The sequence below is a fragment of the Lepisma saccharinum genome, chromosome 15, assembly GCF_977018435.1.
Source record: "Lepisma saccharinum chromosome 15, izLepSacc3.1, whole genome shotgun sequence".
NCBI classification, from domain to species: Eukaryota; Metazoa; Arthropoda; class Insecta; order Zygentoma; family Lepismatidae; genus Lepisma; species Lepisma saccharinum.
Window position 1 is genome coordinate 4592197 of NC_139243.1, and position 15235 is coordinate 4607431.

General features: G+C 38.6%; 1 protein-coding gene across 5 annotated transcripts in view; it reads right to left on the minus strand.

The window, feature by feature from the left end:
- Positions 1-7155: 7155 nt before the first annotated feature.
- The window catches only part of Ntan1 (N-terminal amidohydrolase 1), a 383084-nt gene continuing 375004 nt past the window's right edge, over positions 7156-15235 (minus strand). For 4 of the 5 annotated variants that reach the window (XM_083136527.1, XM_083136524.1, XM_083136526.1 and 1 more), the window contains one exon: positions 7156-8029. In XM_083136527.1, the coding sequence (XP_082992653.1) occupies positions 7739-8029 (291 nt within the window). In that variant the 3' untranslated portion in view covers positions 7156-7738. The remainder of the gene's footprint in view (positions 8030-15235) is intronic. The other variant, XM_083136529.1, reaches the window with a different exon arrangement.

Sequence of the window (15235 nt, forward strand, 5' to 3'; positions counted from 1 at the left end):
TACAGGCCGCAAATGTCGGCATCTCCGTCAGCGCCGCCCGCCACGCTTCTCCCGATCTCTCGGCCGAAGATCGAAATGAACGCACGGTATATTACAACAATGTAACATTGACAACATCCATTATATAACGGATTCTTTTTGTTTAAAAAAAATTGCTAACCATTGTTATAACTGTATCTTTAGTCAAAATGAAAATAAATGTCTGCTGAAGGGAGTGTGTGTTTTCCTGAAACGTCACAACGAAAAACTGTTTTCTTATGCTTGTAATAACCGTAAACTACAGAAAAATAATTCTACAATGCAAGCCATGTGTACATACATGAAAAACTATTTCTATTCATGTGCAGTTCCTACAGTTCTTTCAAAAAATATATTTCCATAAACAAGCCATGTGGAATTCTAGCTTCTGTCAACACCAGGCCACGTACATCTCCTTGTTGTTTGGTTATTTGTGCTCTGTGAAGGTAACTGTGCCTTTGTTCTTAAAGCTGGACTGAACCTTCACTCGATGCCAGGGCAGCTGTTCTGGAATCTCTCCGTTCGAAAAACCATTACGATATTCCAAAATTTGAAAATTTTACATATCCTCTAGAATAGAGCATTCATTCTCAATAGTTTTGTGGTAAAGTGAGTTTACTAAACTACTGATAATATCTAGTTAACAGTGAAAACAAGCCACGTGAAAATTCACGCAAATGTTCTAGAAGGGATTCTAAGCACATGTAAATTTTCAGATTTTGGAATGTCATAGCGGTTTTTCGAAACGAGGGGAAAATTCGAAAACAGTTGCCCTCGCATTGACCAAAGGTTCCTATTTTATATAATTTCTATGCAATGTTTGGCTAACCATGATGATAATGATGATGATATCTAACTGATGAAAGGACACTCACACCCATTCCCAGACTTGTATCGCCTCCAGATGTGGAAGTTTCCAAGTGCAAAAAAGCGGTGTTGCCACACATCTGTTGTCAACATGTACACCTCCCTCACAGTACAGAGAGAGGCCATTACGCTTAGCTCCTGATTGGGCCCTGAACTGTTGCTCTGTGGCATAAATTTGAGATTTAGTTTACCACAAGAAGTTCCTCTTACTATGCTCACTGGATCAACCTGATTGGTTCTAGGGCTCATGTGAACCTCCCTGCGCAAAAGGCAGAATTCCAAGTTGGCTCTTTGCTGATGGGGGATTAAGTATTCAAAATTTTTTACAGCACAAAATACGTGTTAATTTGAATTGTTACGACAAGATCCTGCAGTACGTTGTGCTGCATCATCGTGCACTCTGGTGGGCAAAAGGTCGATTACTGCAACATATTCTGGGAGCATTTGGTAGAAGAAAAAACAATATTACTGAGGAGTCATGGCATCAGATTCAACTCATCATACTCAGGGAATGTTAGCCTCTAAACAGCATGGATGTAACATTACATCATACCAAAGGGAAAATGTTTATGTACACATCATACCCAGTTAAGGGGTTAAATTCATGGAATTGCGAACAAAGAGTAAAAAGTACACTAACAACACTATAACTCATCGGTGAATAAGGCATTATCTTCCTCTTCTGAAGATTTTTGTTATCAGTAACAAAAAAACAACCATTTGTACTTTTGGTACTTCCACTAACCATAATTACAACATAGTAAAGATTAGTACAATTTTTATGTGCAATTACCATGCTTGAAATCTACATTTTCGGAGTGTAATTTGAACAGGTGTTAGTGCTTCGTCACATTTTTGTGGTGGGGAAAAAAATAATTACAATGTTCTTGCAACGTATATGTACCTGCAACTCTATTGAATGTTTTAACCCTTTCACTGCTGTAGGTAAGTTCTGTGAGATGCATGTCCTCTATGCTGAACCTGTAGATTTACAGATTTCACGTATCACATACTCAATAGTTTGTTTCTTACTGACAATATTATGAGGCGTGTTTTTAAAGTAAGGTCCATTAGCCAGTAACTTGCTATAGATCGACCACAAGGAAAAAAAATCTTGGGACGGAAAGTCCCCGCGCAGCTTTCCCTTCTTCCCTCCACCTTGGGCCATAAGGAAGCATGGTCCACTCTCCCCCTCCCCTACTCGCCGGGGTACGGTGCACAGGAGTCGCGGGTCTCAGCAGGTTGTTTTGCTCATGGTTTCACTATATATCCTGTGCAGACATGGTGTGCACGAACTCCCAGCATCCCTTGCACAGAAGCAGACACCATTTGGCACCATGTTGTCTTTGTGTGCAGTTCATACTGTGTGATTGCAATGTTTAAGACGATCGAGCAGCCTGCCGACTGTGATATATGGTCAGGGGTCCGGTTCTTGGCAGCACCAGCAGAAAGTCATCGCCAGATTTGTGAAGTGTACAGCTCCAATGCAATCGGTGATAGAAAAGTGCGGAAATGGGTAAGAATGTTCAAGGACAGACAGGAGAATGTGCATGATGAGCCACGCTCTCGTCAGCCATCTGTAATCAGTAACAATTTGGTGTATGCGGTATTGCTAAAATCCAGTAAAATGGACAATTCACAATCTCCACGCTGTCACTGGCCGACAGCAACAAATAAGTGAAAACGAGAGTTGGCGAATGGCTTGCCTCCCAGGCGCCTGACTTCTATGAGGAGGGTGTACAAGCATATCATGCATTATGACAAATGTTTAAATAACCATGGAAACTATGTGGAAAATAGATCAAGGCATGTAGAATCTGATGCAAAATAAATTTTCACTAAAAATTCGGCTATGTAGGTTTTTATTGGCAAAACGGACCTTACTTAAAAAAACATCCCTCGTAACTTAGAATATTCAAACTTCTCAGGCATGCAGAGACATCTCTTACGAACCGAATGTTAAGTATTTTTATATTGGTTCTTCTCCTTGGATGACATCTAGAGGAAAACATCTGAAGTGGTGCTATTGCACCTAACTAACCATGTAGCTATAGGAATCTCAGGGATGTTAAAGATGGTGCCTAGCAGCAAGTTTCATTTCCATGCTAGCTTACGGAAGCAGGAATGAGAGAAATTCTAACTACAAACAAATCGAGTGATAACATTCTGATTTTGATTAATTATTTAGTTCCAACAGTGAAATTTCACATGATGCCGATGTACAAATGTGGCCCCTTAGTAAACACCATTAAAAGTATAGAACTCATATAAAATCTATTTTAATTTTAATTTTGTGTAAGAAAATGTGATTATATTAAGTAAAACTCAATCAATGGCATATTCCTCATGTTACTGTATTCACCGCCAGTAAACAAACTTTTTTCACAAATTTTTACACATTTAACTTTAAGATATGGGTAATTGCTCATTATATATTATGCAAATTATTAAAACACTCTTCTAAACCAGAACTTAAGTAAATTATTGCTACATGAAGAGAAATTTCCCTCCAGATACAATTTTTGGTAAAAATATTGATTTTATAAAAATAAAGAACTTGACAGAATATTTGAAGTTGTCAGACTCCTGTTTTTGTTTTAATTGCATGCCTGCATATGTCTTTGATTTCTATCACAACTAATTAATTTAGAACCGGTATATAATAAATATATATACAATAAATAAGAATTACTGCAGTAAACTAGATCAAATTTTCAGAATACGTCACTGAACTCAATTACTAATTGTAAAATTTATTGAGCACAGAGTGCCATCACAGGAATATGCATATCTTCAGCAGTGAAAGGGTTAATTACTGAATGATGCATCTTGTGTACAGTTGTGCATAATTTATGTGTGGTGTTGCCCTCAAACATGAGACCTGTTTTCAGGAACTAAATTCAAATTTTAATATCCATCACCACCCACTATGACGCATGGCCACAACCTCGCTAAAATTAGTCACGATACAGTTTAAAGCTCATCTCACAATGCAAAAATGAAGATTCGTAAAGCATTACTTGAGCTGCAGTGTGTTCCCAGTCACATATTAGATAACATCATGTGATGGTACGGTCAGAAAACCCTCAACTTCTTGGTGTGAACTCAGTCGAAATTATTCTACTGAAAGTCTCTGGGATCATAACAACCCAGAAGTGTACGTGCCAGTATCATGATGGAGGCATCTCCTGAACGCATGTGGTGCATGCTGCGCATGTGTCAATTGTGAGAAAAAGGACAGCTTGCTCTGCGACGACATTAATGAGCATTTCTACATTCTAATTTCTTCATATAGGAGAAGTATTTATTTTACACGGGAGCGCTCAAGAATTATTACTTACTTACTTACTTAATATAATCTTAGTTGAGCGCTCTCGTGTAAAAGAAATACTTCTCCTATATCTATATTCATCTCTACATTTTCTTATGCATGTCCAACTAGAATTTTTCTGATGCATTCCCTGCATTATCTTATGCCAAAATGTATGCTCCTTGTATGGCTAAATTAAAGGATTGATTGATTTGGTGTTTTAAGTCCACTTTATGCACAGTAAGGTTAATCGGGACTGGACCTACAGTTTAAAGTGCGATCCACCAGGTATCAAACCTGAGACCTCTCAATTACAAGGCAACAACGCTACCACTGCGCCATTAGGAAGGCTCGCTAAATGAAAGGAAAAGGGGGTATTGTATAAATGGTGTAAGTTACTAAAATACTGCGTAAAGGAACAAGAACAAAAATTTGGTAAATTTAGTGCAAAAGTTTTGAATTTTCATTGGTGAATTCATGTTTTCCATAACCAGTAATGGAAAAGATTTACACATCAATCAGGTTTGCATGGCAGTGATCTGACTGGTTAGCTGGTTGGCATATGCTAGTCTTTAGAAGTTGCATGCATGGCGGAAAGAAAATTTGGCTATAGATAGTGCAATTCCTACCGCTAACATGAGAAATTATTGTGGAAAAGAAACTACACTTCTTGGTGAAACAAGGGATCAGCACATCACTTTTGTTTTCTGGCTTTCAAGACCAGATTATTGCTTTCAAGCAGCTCCCCAATTTTCCTCAATTGATCAACACCAAAAGTTTCAAGCTCGAACCAGATTGAATCTGGAACTAATTGCACCAAAAGTGAGTGACCCATGCAATGGTACAGAATAAGTTAATATTCAGAATAAAATGTTAGAAAGATTCAAAATCTTAACAAGTGTACAACTTTAATTTAGTAAATATTAATGATCTCAGACATTTTACTAAATTTTTGAAAATATCGAATCAAATCGCATCATGTTTTTAATGGATCTGAAGTATGTGCCATGAGACATGATGCCTTTCAGAAAGTTGACAGGTATTCAAAGATAAGAGGTCCAGTCGGTAGGATCATGCGGGAAACCCTGGTTCGATTCCCAGAATGGGTGATCTAAGTTCGGAATTTTTCCAACCTTGTCCCCTCATAAAGCAGCTCTGGGGCTCACCCAGCCTCAAATCAATAGGTACGTGGGGGCAACCCTGGGGGGTAAAGGCAGCCAGAGCATGGTGCTGATCATATAAGCCTCCAAATTGGCCGATATCGATAATATGCGAGGCCCTACCACCATATCCCCTAAATGTGCTTTCATGGCACAGTGATAAATGCATTGGAAAGGTAAGAAACAGAATATCGGAATTGGTATAAAAATTGCATTTAGCCAATACTAATGGTGGTGTCAATTTTGGCCAATATTCTCATGCATCTCATCAGCTCCTTACTCTATAAGAAAACAGAGCCCTGCCAATTGCAGTGATTTTGCACCTCATGTGAAAAAGAGGTGTCAAGACAATCAGATTCACAATAACGCAACACTAAACTCGAATGACGTTGTTACTAATGACTGCAGTACACTAGCAGGCACCTTCAAGATGATCATGCTAGTACAACTTATCACGAATGGGTCATTTCATATCAAATCATCTAACAGTGGTTACATGACCAGTTTAGAAAATTTTCATTTTTAGTACATGGATTTGTGCATGTTACAGTATATCAGAACCAGCGATTAAAAAAAATGTTCTGTGCTTATTTCTCCTGGGAAATTAATTTTTCCAACATGGCGGATGACATTTTTTGCTCACATAACTGTTTACAGTTACAGAAATGTAATTACTCGAATTGCTGGCCACTCTTGTAATCAAAGGGTTCCAGGTTCAACACCTGGTGATGGAGCATTGCACAATGGTTGGAATCTAACTTTAAGGACCAATTTGAGTTATTTAATACTGAAAACTGTTCAAATTCCATGAACAACCATGCTTGACTTGATGTTGGAAAAAAGAGGAATGTATTTCTAAATTATGATTTATTATTTGAAGACATCCTGTATGTAACTAAGTCTTGCACGTAACAAAAAATTTAAGCTTTAAACTAAACACCTTCATTTAAAAATTAATACATTTTTACCGGTTGTTGATGAAGTCTCCATTTAATTTTAGCAGTAAAAAGCGATTTTGAGCAAAACTTAGCTGAATATCTTAGGAAAGGCACTTCAGTAGCTACAAAATTAATTTTATTTCAGGTTTCTAAATCTAATGGTTTCCGAGATATTAGGTTTCCATAAACAGCTACGTCAGCAAAAATTGTCATCTGATACATTGTAAAAACAGCCACCCCAGGCGAACTTTAAACACTGGTTCCAATATCCCAAAACGTGTAAAAGCAAACGAACTGAAAATATGTTTTAAGAAATAGTTATGCAACCAATTTTATATTAAATTGGATAATCTGATATGGAATGACCCAAATCTATTTTCATACGACTAGGCAATGCGTTGCATTGGACGAACTCCTATATGCAAATTTATGTAGATGGCAACCAATTAATTTGTAATGATCTCTCACTGGGACGACACAGTGCTCCCCTTATTATACATATTTCACATAATTTAAATATTATGAATCAAATACCTTGCACAATGTAAAAATTTATATTGTTTTGGGAATCTGAGCACAAAATATTCACTGTACCAATAACATCATTCTGTGATTTGGAAACAAGAATTATGATTTGTAAAATGTTATATTAAGTTTTGATAAAGTTACGTATCATTTCCAGCAACAGAAGTATAATGTACAAAAGAAACTATTTATGTTGAAAGTATAACCAAAGTCATAACCATATTTCACTGGTTGAGTCTAAATCAGAAATGTAAGTATATAACACACTAAAAAAAATAAATCACATGTCATTTATGTACAATGTAAACCAAAACAACCATGTATGATAAAAAATGACTGCAAGAATAATAACTTCTTTACTTGAAGGAGAGTTTGTACACACCAACATAAAGTAGGAGAGTATAGCAGAAGAAAATACACGAAGGTCAACAAAAGAACTATTCAATTTGGTAACTGCTCCACCAACGAAGTCAAATTATACGTAATCCCCAATGTAGCTGCATGCATAGAACTTCTGAGGCTAAGAAAAAATAATAATATTATGAAAACACTTACACTAACGAGCATCTGATACACATAGTCTATAGGTGATCAACCTACAATCGTAACTTTCTGATCTACCATGCTTCCATTGTTCTATATGCTACAAGTTCCTGAAAATATACATGAAATGGCTCCTTCGTCGACTCACGTTTCCGAGTGACAGCATGAACATTTGTTCCGACCGAAAGACAATGGTTCTCCTCCGTGTGGTCACGGAAAAGCACAACAACAACTTCCTTTTGAACGACAACATGTTCACCCAAAACACACATTCGTTAGCACACATGTTCACACAACACACACGTTCCCACCCTGGGAACTCAAAATTAACAACTCGTTCACCGGATCAACTTGCAAAGAACAAAAACATCGCTCGGCTAATATCGTACCGGCACCCACGTACCACTTTCATCCCTCCTGTAATAGTGCGGTCTGTTGTCCGGGAAAATGGTAATGGCCGGGAAAGGATGCTCCTTGATGTGTTTCAACGTCGCCCGGACTTTAGGCACGAAATGTGGTGGCTCGACTTCAGGAGACGTAGAGAGATGTTGAAGGATGAATTCATCCGACTGCTGCAGCCAAAGGTTGACTCCTCGAAGAGGTTCGTAATGAAAAGGACCGATCCTCAAAAGGCCTAAACCGCAGTCGTAAATGTCCAACACCTGAAACTCAAAAAGAGAAAGTTCATCTGAGAAACTGACCACTATTTACGTAACATTTGTACCGTCAAGAAAAAGATCACCATTGTTAGTGACATTGCAAAACACTCTGAAATCACCGTATCCTGAAAAACAACCTTACGATCAGGATGACCACTCTAGGACCATCTTAAAATTCAAGCATAATTCCAACTTTTCGAGGTGAAATTTCCTAAAATTCAAGGGTCCGAGCAGATGTGTTTTTTTTTCTATTTCAACCTTATGTATTACCACCACTTCTCACCACCCACAAACGGATATATTAACAATATAAAGGATTTGTGTGATTCCAATGAATCCAAAAATTCTAATTCAATTCAATTCAATTAAATGGTACATATATAACATTTGAATTTTATTTATTTCATGTAGGGATGTGCCGAAGCCGATTACAGATGTATGAAAATCGACTGAAATTGACACATCGGCATCGGTATTGGAATCAGCAAAAATCCGATATTTAAACCGGTACAGATTATACTAGAGTTTTACCATATAATAAGTTTTATATTTTAGTTTTGTAAGATTTATTGAAAATTTGGTTATGATTCGTCTTTATTGTAGAGTTTTTGTAATAAAATTATTGCAAACTCTCATTCAGAGGATCAACCTAACTATAAATCGGAAATAAAACAATACATTGCTGAACCAGGATCTGCTGTTGTATTGGAAATTCAAAATTGAGTATTCAATCCTGAAGCAAGTCCTGAGAAAATACTTGGGCATACCTGCTGCATCAGTATTCAGTGATTGAGTGTTCAGTGTTGCTGAACAGATTTGGGATAAGAGAAGAAGTAGGTTCCTTCCTGAAGTGCTCCCAAAACTCGTATTTCTGAAGTTGAATCTGGCAGAACAGGAATTCATTTTGCATTTCAAAGAACTGCTTGTGTACTAATGTTAAATCTCTAGGTTCACGTAACCTTTTGTAGATGCAAATGAACTTTTGCATCTCTTGTGAATATATATGTACACTGCTCACCATTAAAATTGCATCACCCAGAAGGAAATGAGATAGAAACACGAAACTTGGCAAATATGTAGTTCATAATAAGATAAGAAAATGATTACAGTTAGAGCTCGGTGGTGTGACATGTGACACGTAGAACATGGTTGCATAACCCCAAGGAGCTAGTAGCGTGTACAGCCTCCACGGGCGGCAATAACTGCTGCAACACGGCGAGGCATGGACAGAATGAGTCTATCGATGTCTGCTTGTGGTATGGCGTCCCAAGCGGCTTCCACACGGTGCCAGAGGTCTTCAACATTACGTGCCGGAAACCTGAGTTGGGCCAGCCGGCGACCCACCATGGACCAGACATGTTCAATTGGCGAACGTGCTGGCCAAGGAAGCAGGGGCACGTGGTTAGCTTCCATAAATGCGAGGACATTCCTTGCAATATGGGGGCGCACGTTATCCTGTTGAAAAGTGGCATTATGCAGTGCATGGATTAATGGGACAGCAACAGGGGTGAGAACCTGTGTGATGTACCGTTGGCTGTTCAATGTCCCTTGAATGCGTATGAGACGTGAACGAACACCTATGGCGATGGCGCCCAATACCATGATACCCAATGAAGGCCCTGTGTGATGATGCATGATGCAGGCGCGGCAATTGGGTTCCAAAAGCAGAGGGGGAGCAAGGTGCCAAAACTAGGGGGGGCAAAGACAGTTGTCTTTGCCCCCCCTAGTTTTGGCACCTTGCTCCCCCTCTGTAGATAAGATTTAGCATAGTGCTAGGACAAAAGTGGTGAAAAGTGGGGGCCCCCTCGCTACCCTAATCACCGCCACTGGTTACAACTTTTGCTACATTTATCTAACTGTTCTAAATTTCACATTCTAGTAATTAATACCTAAATAATCAGCACCAAATTGTTACAAAATACTAAAATATCCATTCTTAGAAGTGGATGGCATGTTTGCGTGTATACTAGGGATGTGACGAAGCTGAAAATTTACCGATGCCGATGTACTCACCGGTCATTTTTGGAACCGATACCGATGCCGATATTTAACCGATTCCGATACATAAGATTATTAAACAGAAATGGGATGTTATTTTCATAGCAAAATAAATTTGCTATGTACATTTCTATTGCATATCATATGTATATACATATATATTCTCAAGAGATGCGAATGTACATTTGCATCTACAAAATGTTATGTGAACCTTTAACAAGAACATGGATTCTCAAGAACTTAAACATTAGTACATAAGCAGTTCTTTGAAATGCAAAATGAATTCCTGTTCTGCCAGATACAACTTCAGAAACACGAGATTTGGAAGCACTTCAGGAAGTAACCTACTTCTTCTCTTATCGCAAATCTGTTCGGCAACACTGAACACTCAATCGCTGAATACTGATGCAACAGGTATGCCCAAGTATTTTCTCAGGACTTGCTTCAGGTTTGAATATTCATTTTTGAATTTCCAATACAACAGCAGATCCTGGTTCAGCAATGTACTGTTTTATTTCCGATTTATAGTTAGGTTGATGCTCTGAATGAGTTTGCAATAATTTTATTACAAAAACTCTACAATAATGACGAATCATAACCAAATTTTCAATAAATCTTACAAAACTAGAATATAAAACTTACTAGAAGGTAAAAACTCTACTATAATCTGTACCGGTTTAAATATTGGATTTTTGCCGATTCCGATACCGATGCCAATATGTCAATTTCTGCAGATTTTCATACATCTGTAATTGGCTTCGGCACATCGCTAGTGTATACGTATGCAAATTATAAAATGCTGTTGTTAGTAACACACTGAAAAACATGCTAAATTACTACAACCAGGAGGGTTGTTCGAGTCGTTCCCAAAGTGTGCACTATGGCTGGCTTACAGGTGCACCATGCAATGTTTCAATATTCTCACTGAAATGACACTTATTTCAAGTGTGTGCTTATTTAGTGACTTTCACATATAAAATGTCTCTGAATTTGAAATGTGTGTTCATTTTTTAACTTAAGGCTAGAAACCTAACCACACTAATAAGCGTTGCAAGTGTACAAAAGTAAGAATCCAATTTTTAAGTGTTAAAGTGTTAAATTTTTATATAGTTTTACTTTAGATAGGCCTACATTCTGAATTGGGTGCCGCGGAAAAGTCTTGAAACACTAAGGGTGCAGTAAAATGAAAAAGTTTGGGTAACCCTGGGCTAATATATTGTTTTCTTGGGGATTCACCTAAGTCATATGACACATATTCAGTTTCTGCAAATAGACCTTATCTCCCAAACAGGGAACGATTTAAAGGTTTATTATCCAGAACTTTTTCATCTTAGAGTAAAAGGTTATACAGAGGTTGTTTCCGATCTATGGTGACGAAATTGCACACCTTCTGCAGGACCACCAAGCGAGAAGAGAACGAAGCTGCCAGTCGTGTGGGCACGTTGGACCGTTGACTGTGGGTGACAGGTGTGGTCATTGCGTATCGGAGAGAATGCCGCCGAAAATCAGTGCATATTGGGAGGGTTACATAACTGCACTTTCCGACGTAAACTACAGTTATAGTGCCATTATAAAACTGTGCAAGGAGCGTGGATTCACAGTGTCCAAAAATGGGATATCACAGGTGTTGAAAGGGGCAGGTAACGTGAGGCGTGGGATGCCACTAGCCGCACACCAGCTAGAATTCGGGACGTCAGTGTGCTGGTCACCAGGGAGAATCCAGCCACACAGAGAAGTATTGCGAACCGGCTACACACATCACTGAAGACAGTGCACGCCATCATTCACCGCGATTTGGGTTTGGAAAAGCGATGCAAGGGCGTATGGTTGCATCAAGACAAGGGGTAAGTCACACATCTCTCGCTCAACCTGCCTCTTCCTTCAACAAATGGCAGAATAATCTGGAATTCGTGCCATTCCCCTTTCACAGACATTCCAGTGAAGTCACCTGACGCCTCACTGATGGACTTTTGCGCCTTTGGCCTACTGAAACGAGCCTTGTCTCAAAGAAGACCCCACACCATTGAAGGGCTATGGAAAGCCTGTCAAGAGGAGTGGTTGAGGCTGGACTTGACTTACTTCGTGCCAGTCTCCTACAGTGGAAACTTCGCTGTCGGGCAATTGCCAAGATGCAGGGCCACCAAATACAGCACTCTGATGGTGGTGACATGGTTTCTCTTAAGGTAGGTGCAGTTTGAAATCATCACCATAGATCGGAAACAACCTCTGTATAAGAGGAATCTAACTGGTTGCGTAGACCTACTACAATGGCTGGGGATATGTTGGGCTGACCCCCCAACTATTCCAATCCTACTTGAAGATCTCCACGCTTAGAGGTGACGAAGGAAAGCGTGGCAGGTAGACCGGCAGTCGGTAGGTAAGCCAAGGCCCTTCATGGGCTGTTACGCACAGGGTTTTTAAGAGGAATCTAAGAGTTTTGCACCACAATAAATTGTGCCTTTATGAAAAACTTGCGGTCTGTCTGAGGAAAGAATGGGAAACTGTTAAGAGTGTGTTGGGGATGTGTGGGTGAATCCTTTCATACAGCCCACATTAGAATGAATAAAATATCAATGATAAACTACTTATACACCTACAAGAATTATTATAAAATTTAGAAGAAAAAAAACAGAACTGGACCTACAGTTATTAACTAAATACATTTATAACTCCATTAAGCCTTGTTTCCATGATTATGAAAAACTAAATATGCTGACCAAGGCAGTAATTTATTTTATTAAAAACATAAACTAACGTAACGTTTCAACCTTCTAGCAAGGTCTTCTTCAGACTCTGTATCAAGTACAAAAGTAACCAGATACAACAAGAAGGGTAATATATATACACAAACATTACTCCCTCCAGACTATTTAGAAAGTTGTTTGGAACTTTCTAGCAGATGACTTTCACTTTCCAACTTTACTTTCACCTAAAAGGCTAAACACAATTACTTCCATATAGGGGCTATCCACCGGAAGGAAGTGCCTTCGCGCGGACGCCATACTTGTAGCACAACAACTTCCGGTTCGTAGGCTCACAACATGCCGCTAAAGGGAGCTGAGATTGTGTCATGTATGAAAGGAATGAATGAGTGTGTACAAGGAGGATGTAAACTACGATCACGGCTAAATAATCTTTCACGGATCTCTCTTCATCCATTTCCTCGAGATCTAGGCGCCAAATTATTGCATTCAAGCTGTCAGGCGTGAAAATTGGAAGACCATTAGCAGGAGTAGACTGCGCAGTAATGACAACGGATGTGCAAAAACCCAAAAAGTCGGGACCTAAAAAAAAAAACCATTCCGATCCAGACCGGAAAAAATGATAGTTTAAAAGTAGTTTATTCCCTACATTATTTTTGTACTAATTGTCCGAAATTTATTGAAATTAGCAGTTTTTATTCCAGAAATGCAAAATACATCATCACCCGAGGGTAAAATTTTGTGTATAATTAACATTTTTTTAGTATCGGGTAATGTTGAATATTTTCCGCTCCTATAATCTCCCAATTTAGTCGGGAAATAACATTATTTTTCCCATTTTGAACGTCAGGACTTTAAAAATACCCCGTCCTGTTTCCTTCCCTACCAAAAATTTTGCGTCCCGCACCCCTTGCACTCCGTTAAAGGTAGAAGAGAAATCATTCAAATCTCGATTTTCTCTCTGTTTTAGTGATATGAGCAAAAATATTACTTTTCCTTTCAAAAGATGCTCGGTCATAGTCAGCTAGGTTACACGTTACGTTCTTGAAGTATACACGAACTGTATTAAATTTTTGTGTAACCAGATTTTTTTTGTGTGTTTGTAACCAGAGGAAATAAATTTTTGTGCAACCAGAGGAAATATTTTTTTGTGTAGCCAGAAAATTAAGTGCGGGTACTATTATAAATTTTCGTCTTTTGCAATGGAAATCTTTTCAACATTGATAGATAGAGTGCCTCCCCGATGGTGCAGTGGTAGCCTCGTCGCCTTGTAATCAAGGGGTTCCGGGTTCGATTCCCGGTGGAGACATATAGTGGTTCGGATCCCAATTTAAACTGTAGGTCCAGTCCCGATTAGCCTTACTGTGCACAAAGTGGACTTAAAACACCAACTAAATCAATCAAATCAACATTGATAGAAAAGAGGTCCTAGGTTTGAACACCATGGCGAGGCAATGGTGTGTCATTGTGTTTGTCCCATCAGTAATTTTTCCAGTTTATTATTCACCTTCATCGTCATGTTTAACACAAATAGCAGAAAATTGACTTCAAATAACAATGAGCGTTTTGTATTTCTGTGTTCAAACGAGAACGAAACCAGCAAGTGTGCATTATCGCATCCATCTGACTCGTCCTGACTGAAGAAAGAAGAAAAGAAGCTCCTTTTTCAGTTTTTTATATGTTCGTACATCTCGCACTTTTTCACTTAAACATAAATGTATGCATTTAAGCGCTCTCGCTCTGTAGGAAAAATTACTTTCTATTTAATATGTAGGCTACAAATATCGCCAAGGAAACGACGATCAGCAAATGAATCTCATCTTGGAATAATGCCGTATTACTTCCTAGTTGCTCATCCAATTGATATGCAAAGGCCTCTACTTTGCCCTGATATCTCTTATTCTCCTCGTCGTCAAGTGCTTTTATATGATCCATTTCATCCGGTATACAAAACGAGAAGAAATGCCACAAGTACGTGCTTGAATTACCCGGCCGCCGTGAACCGGAAGTTGTTGTGCTACAGTTCGACAATCGATTGTGCCGTTTGATATGTTTTTGTTTACTCGTGGATAGCCCCTATAGAATGTGGTTGGACTTTTTAATCTCACGCTCTTTTCCCTTCATTTTTCTTCCTTCTCCTTTCTAAGTTAAACAAAGAATGGAAGAAGATGTTGGAAAGAGTGGAAAGGACAACAGAAAAAGAGGAGAGGAGAAGGAAGAAAAATGAAGGGAAAAGAGCGTGAGATTAAAAAGTCCAACCACATTCTATATGGAAGTAATTGTGTTTAGCCTTTTAGGTGAAAGTAAAGTTGGAAAGTGAAAGTCATCTGCTAGAAAGTTCCAAACAACTTTCTAAATAGTCTGGAGGGAGTAATGTTTGTGTATATATATTACCCTTCTTGTTGTATCTGGTTACTTTTGTACTTGATACAGAGTCTGAAGAAGACCTTGCTAGAAGGTTGAAACGTTACGTTAGTTTATGTTTTTAATAAAATAAATTACTGCCTTGGTCAGC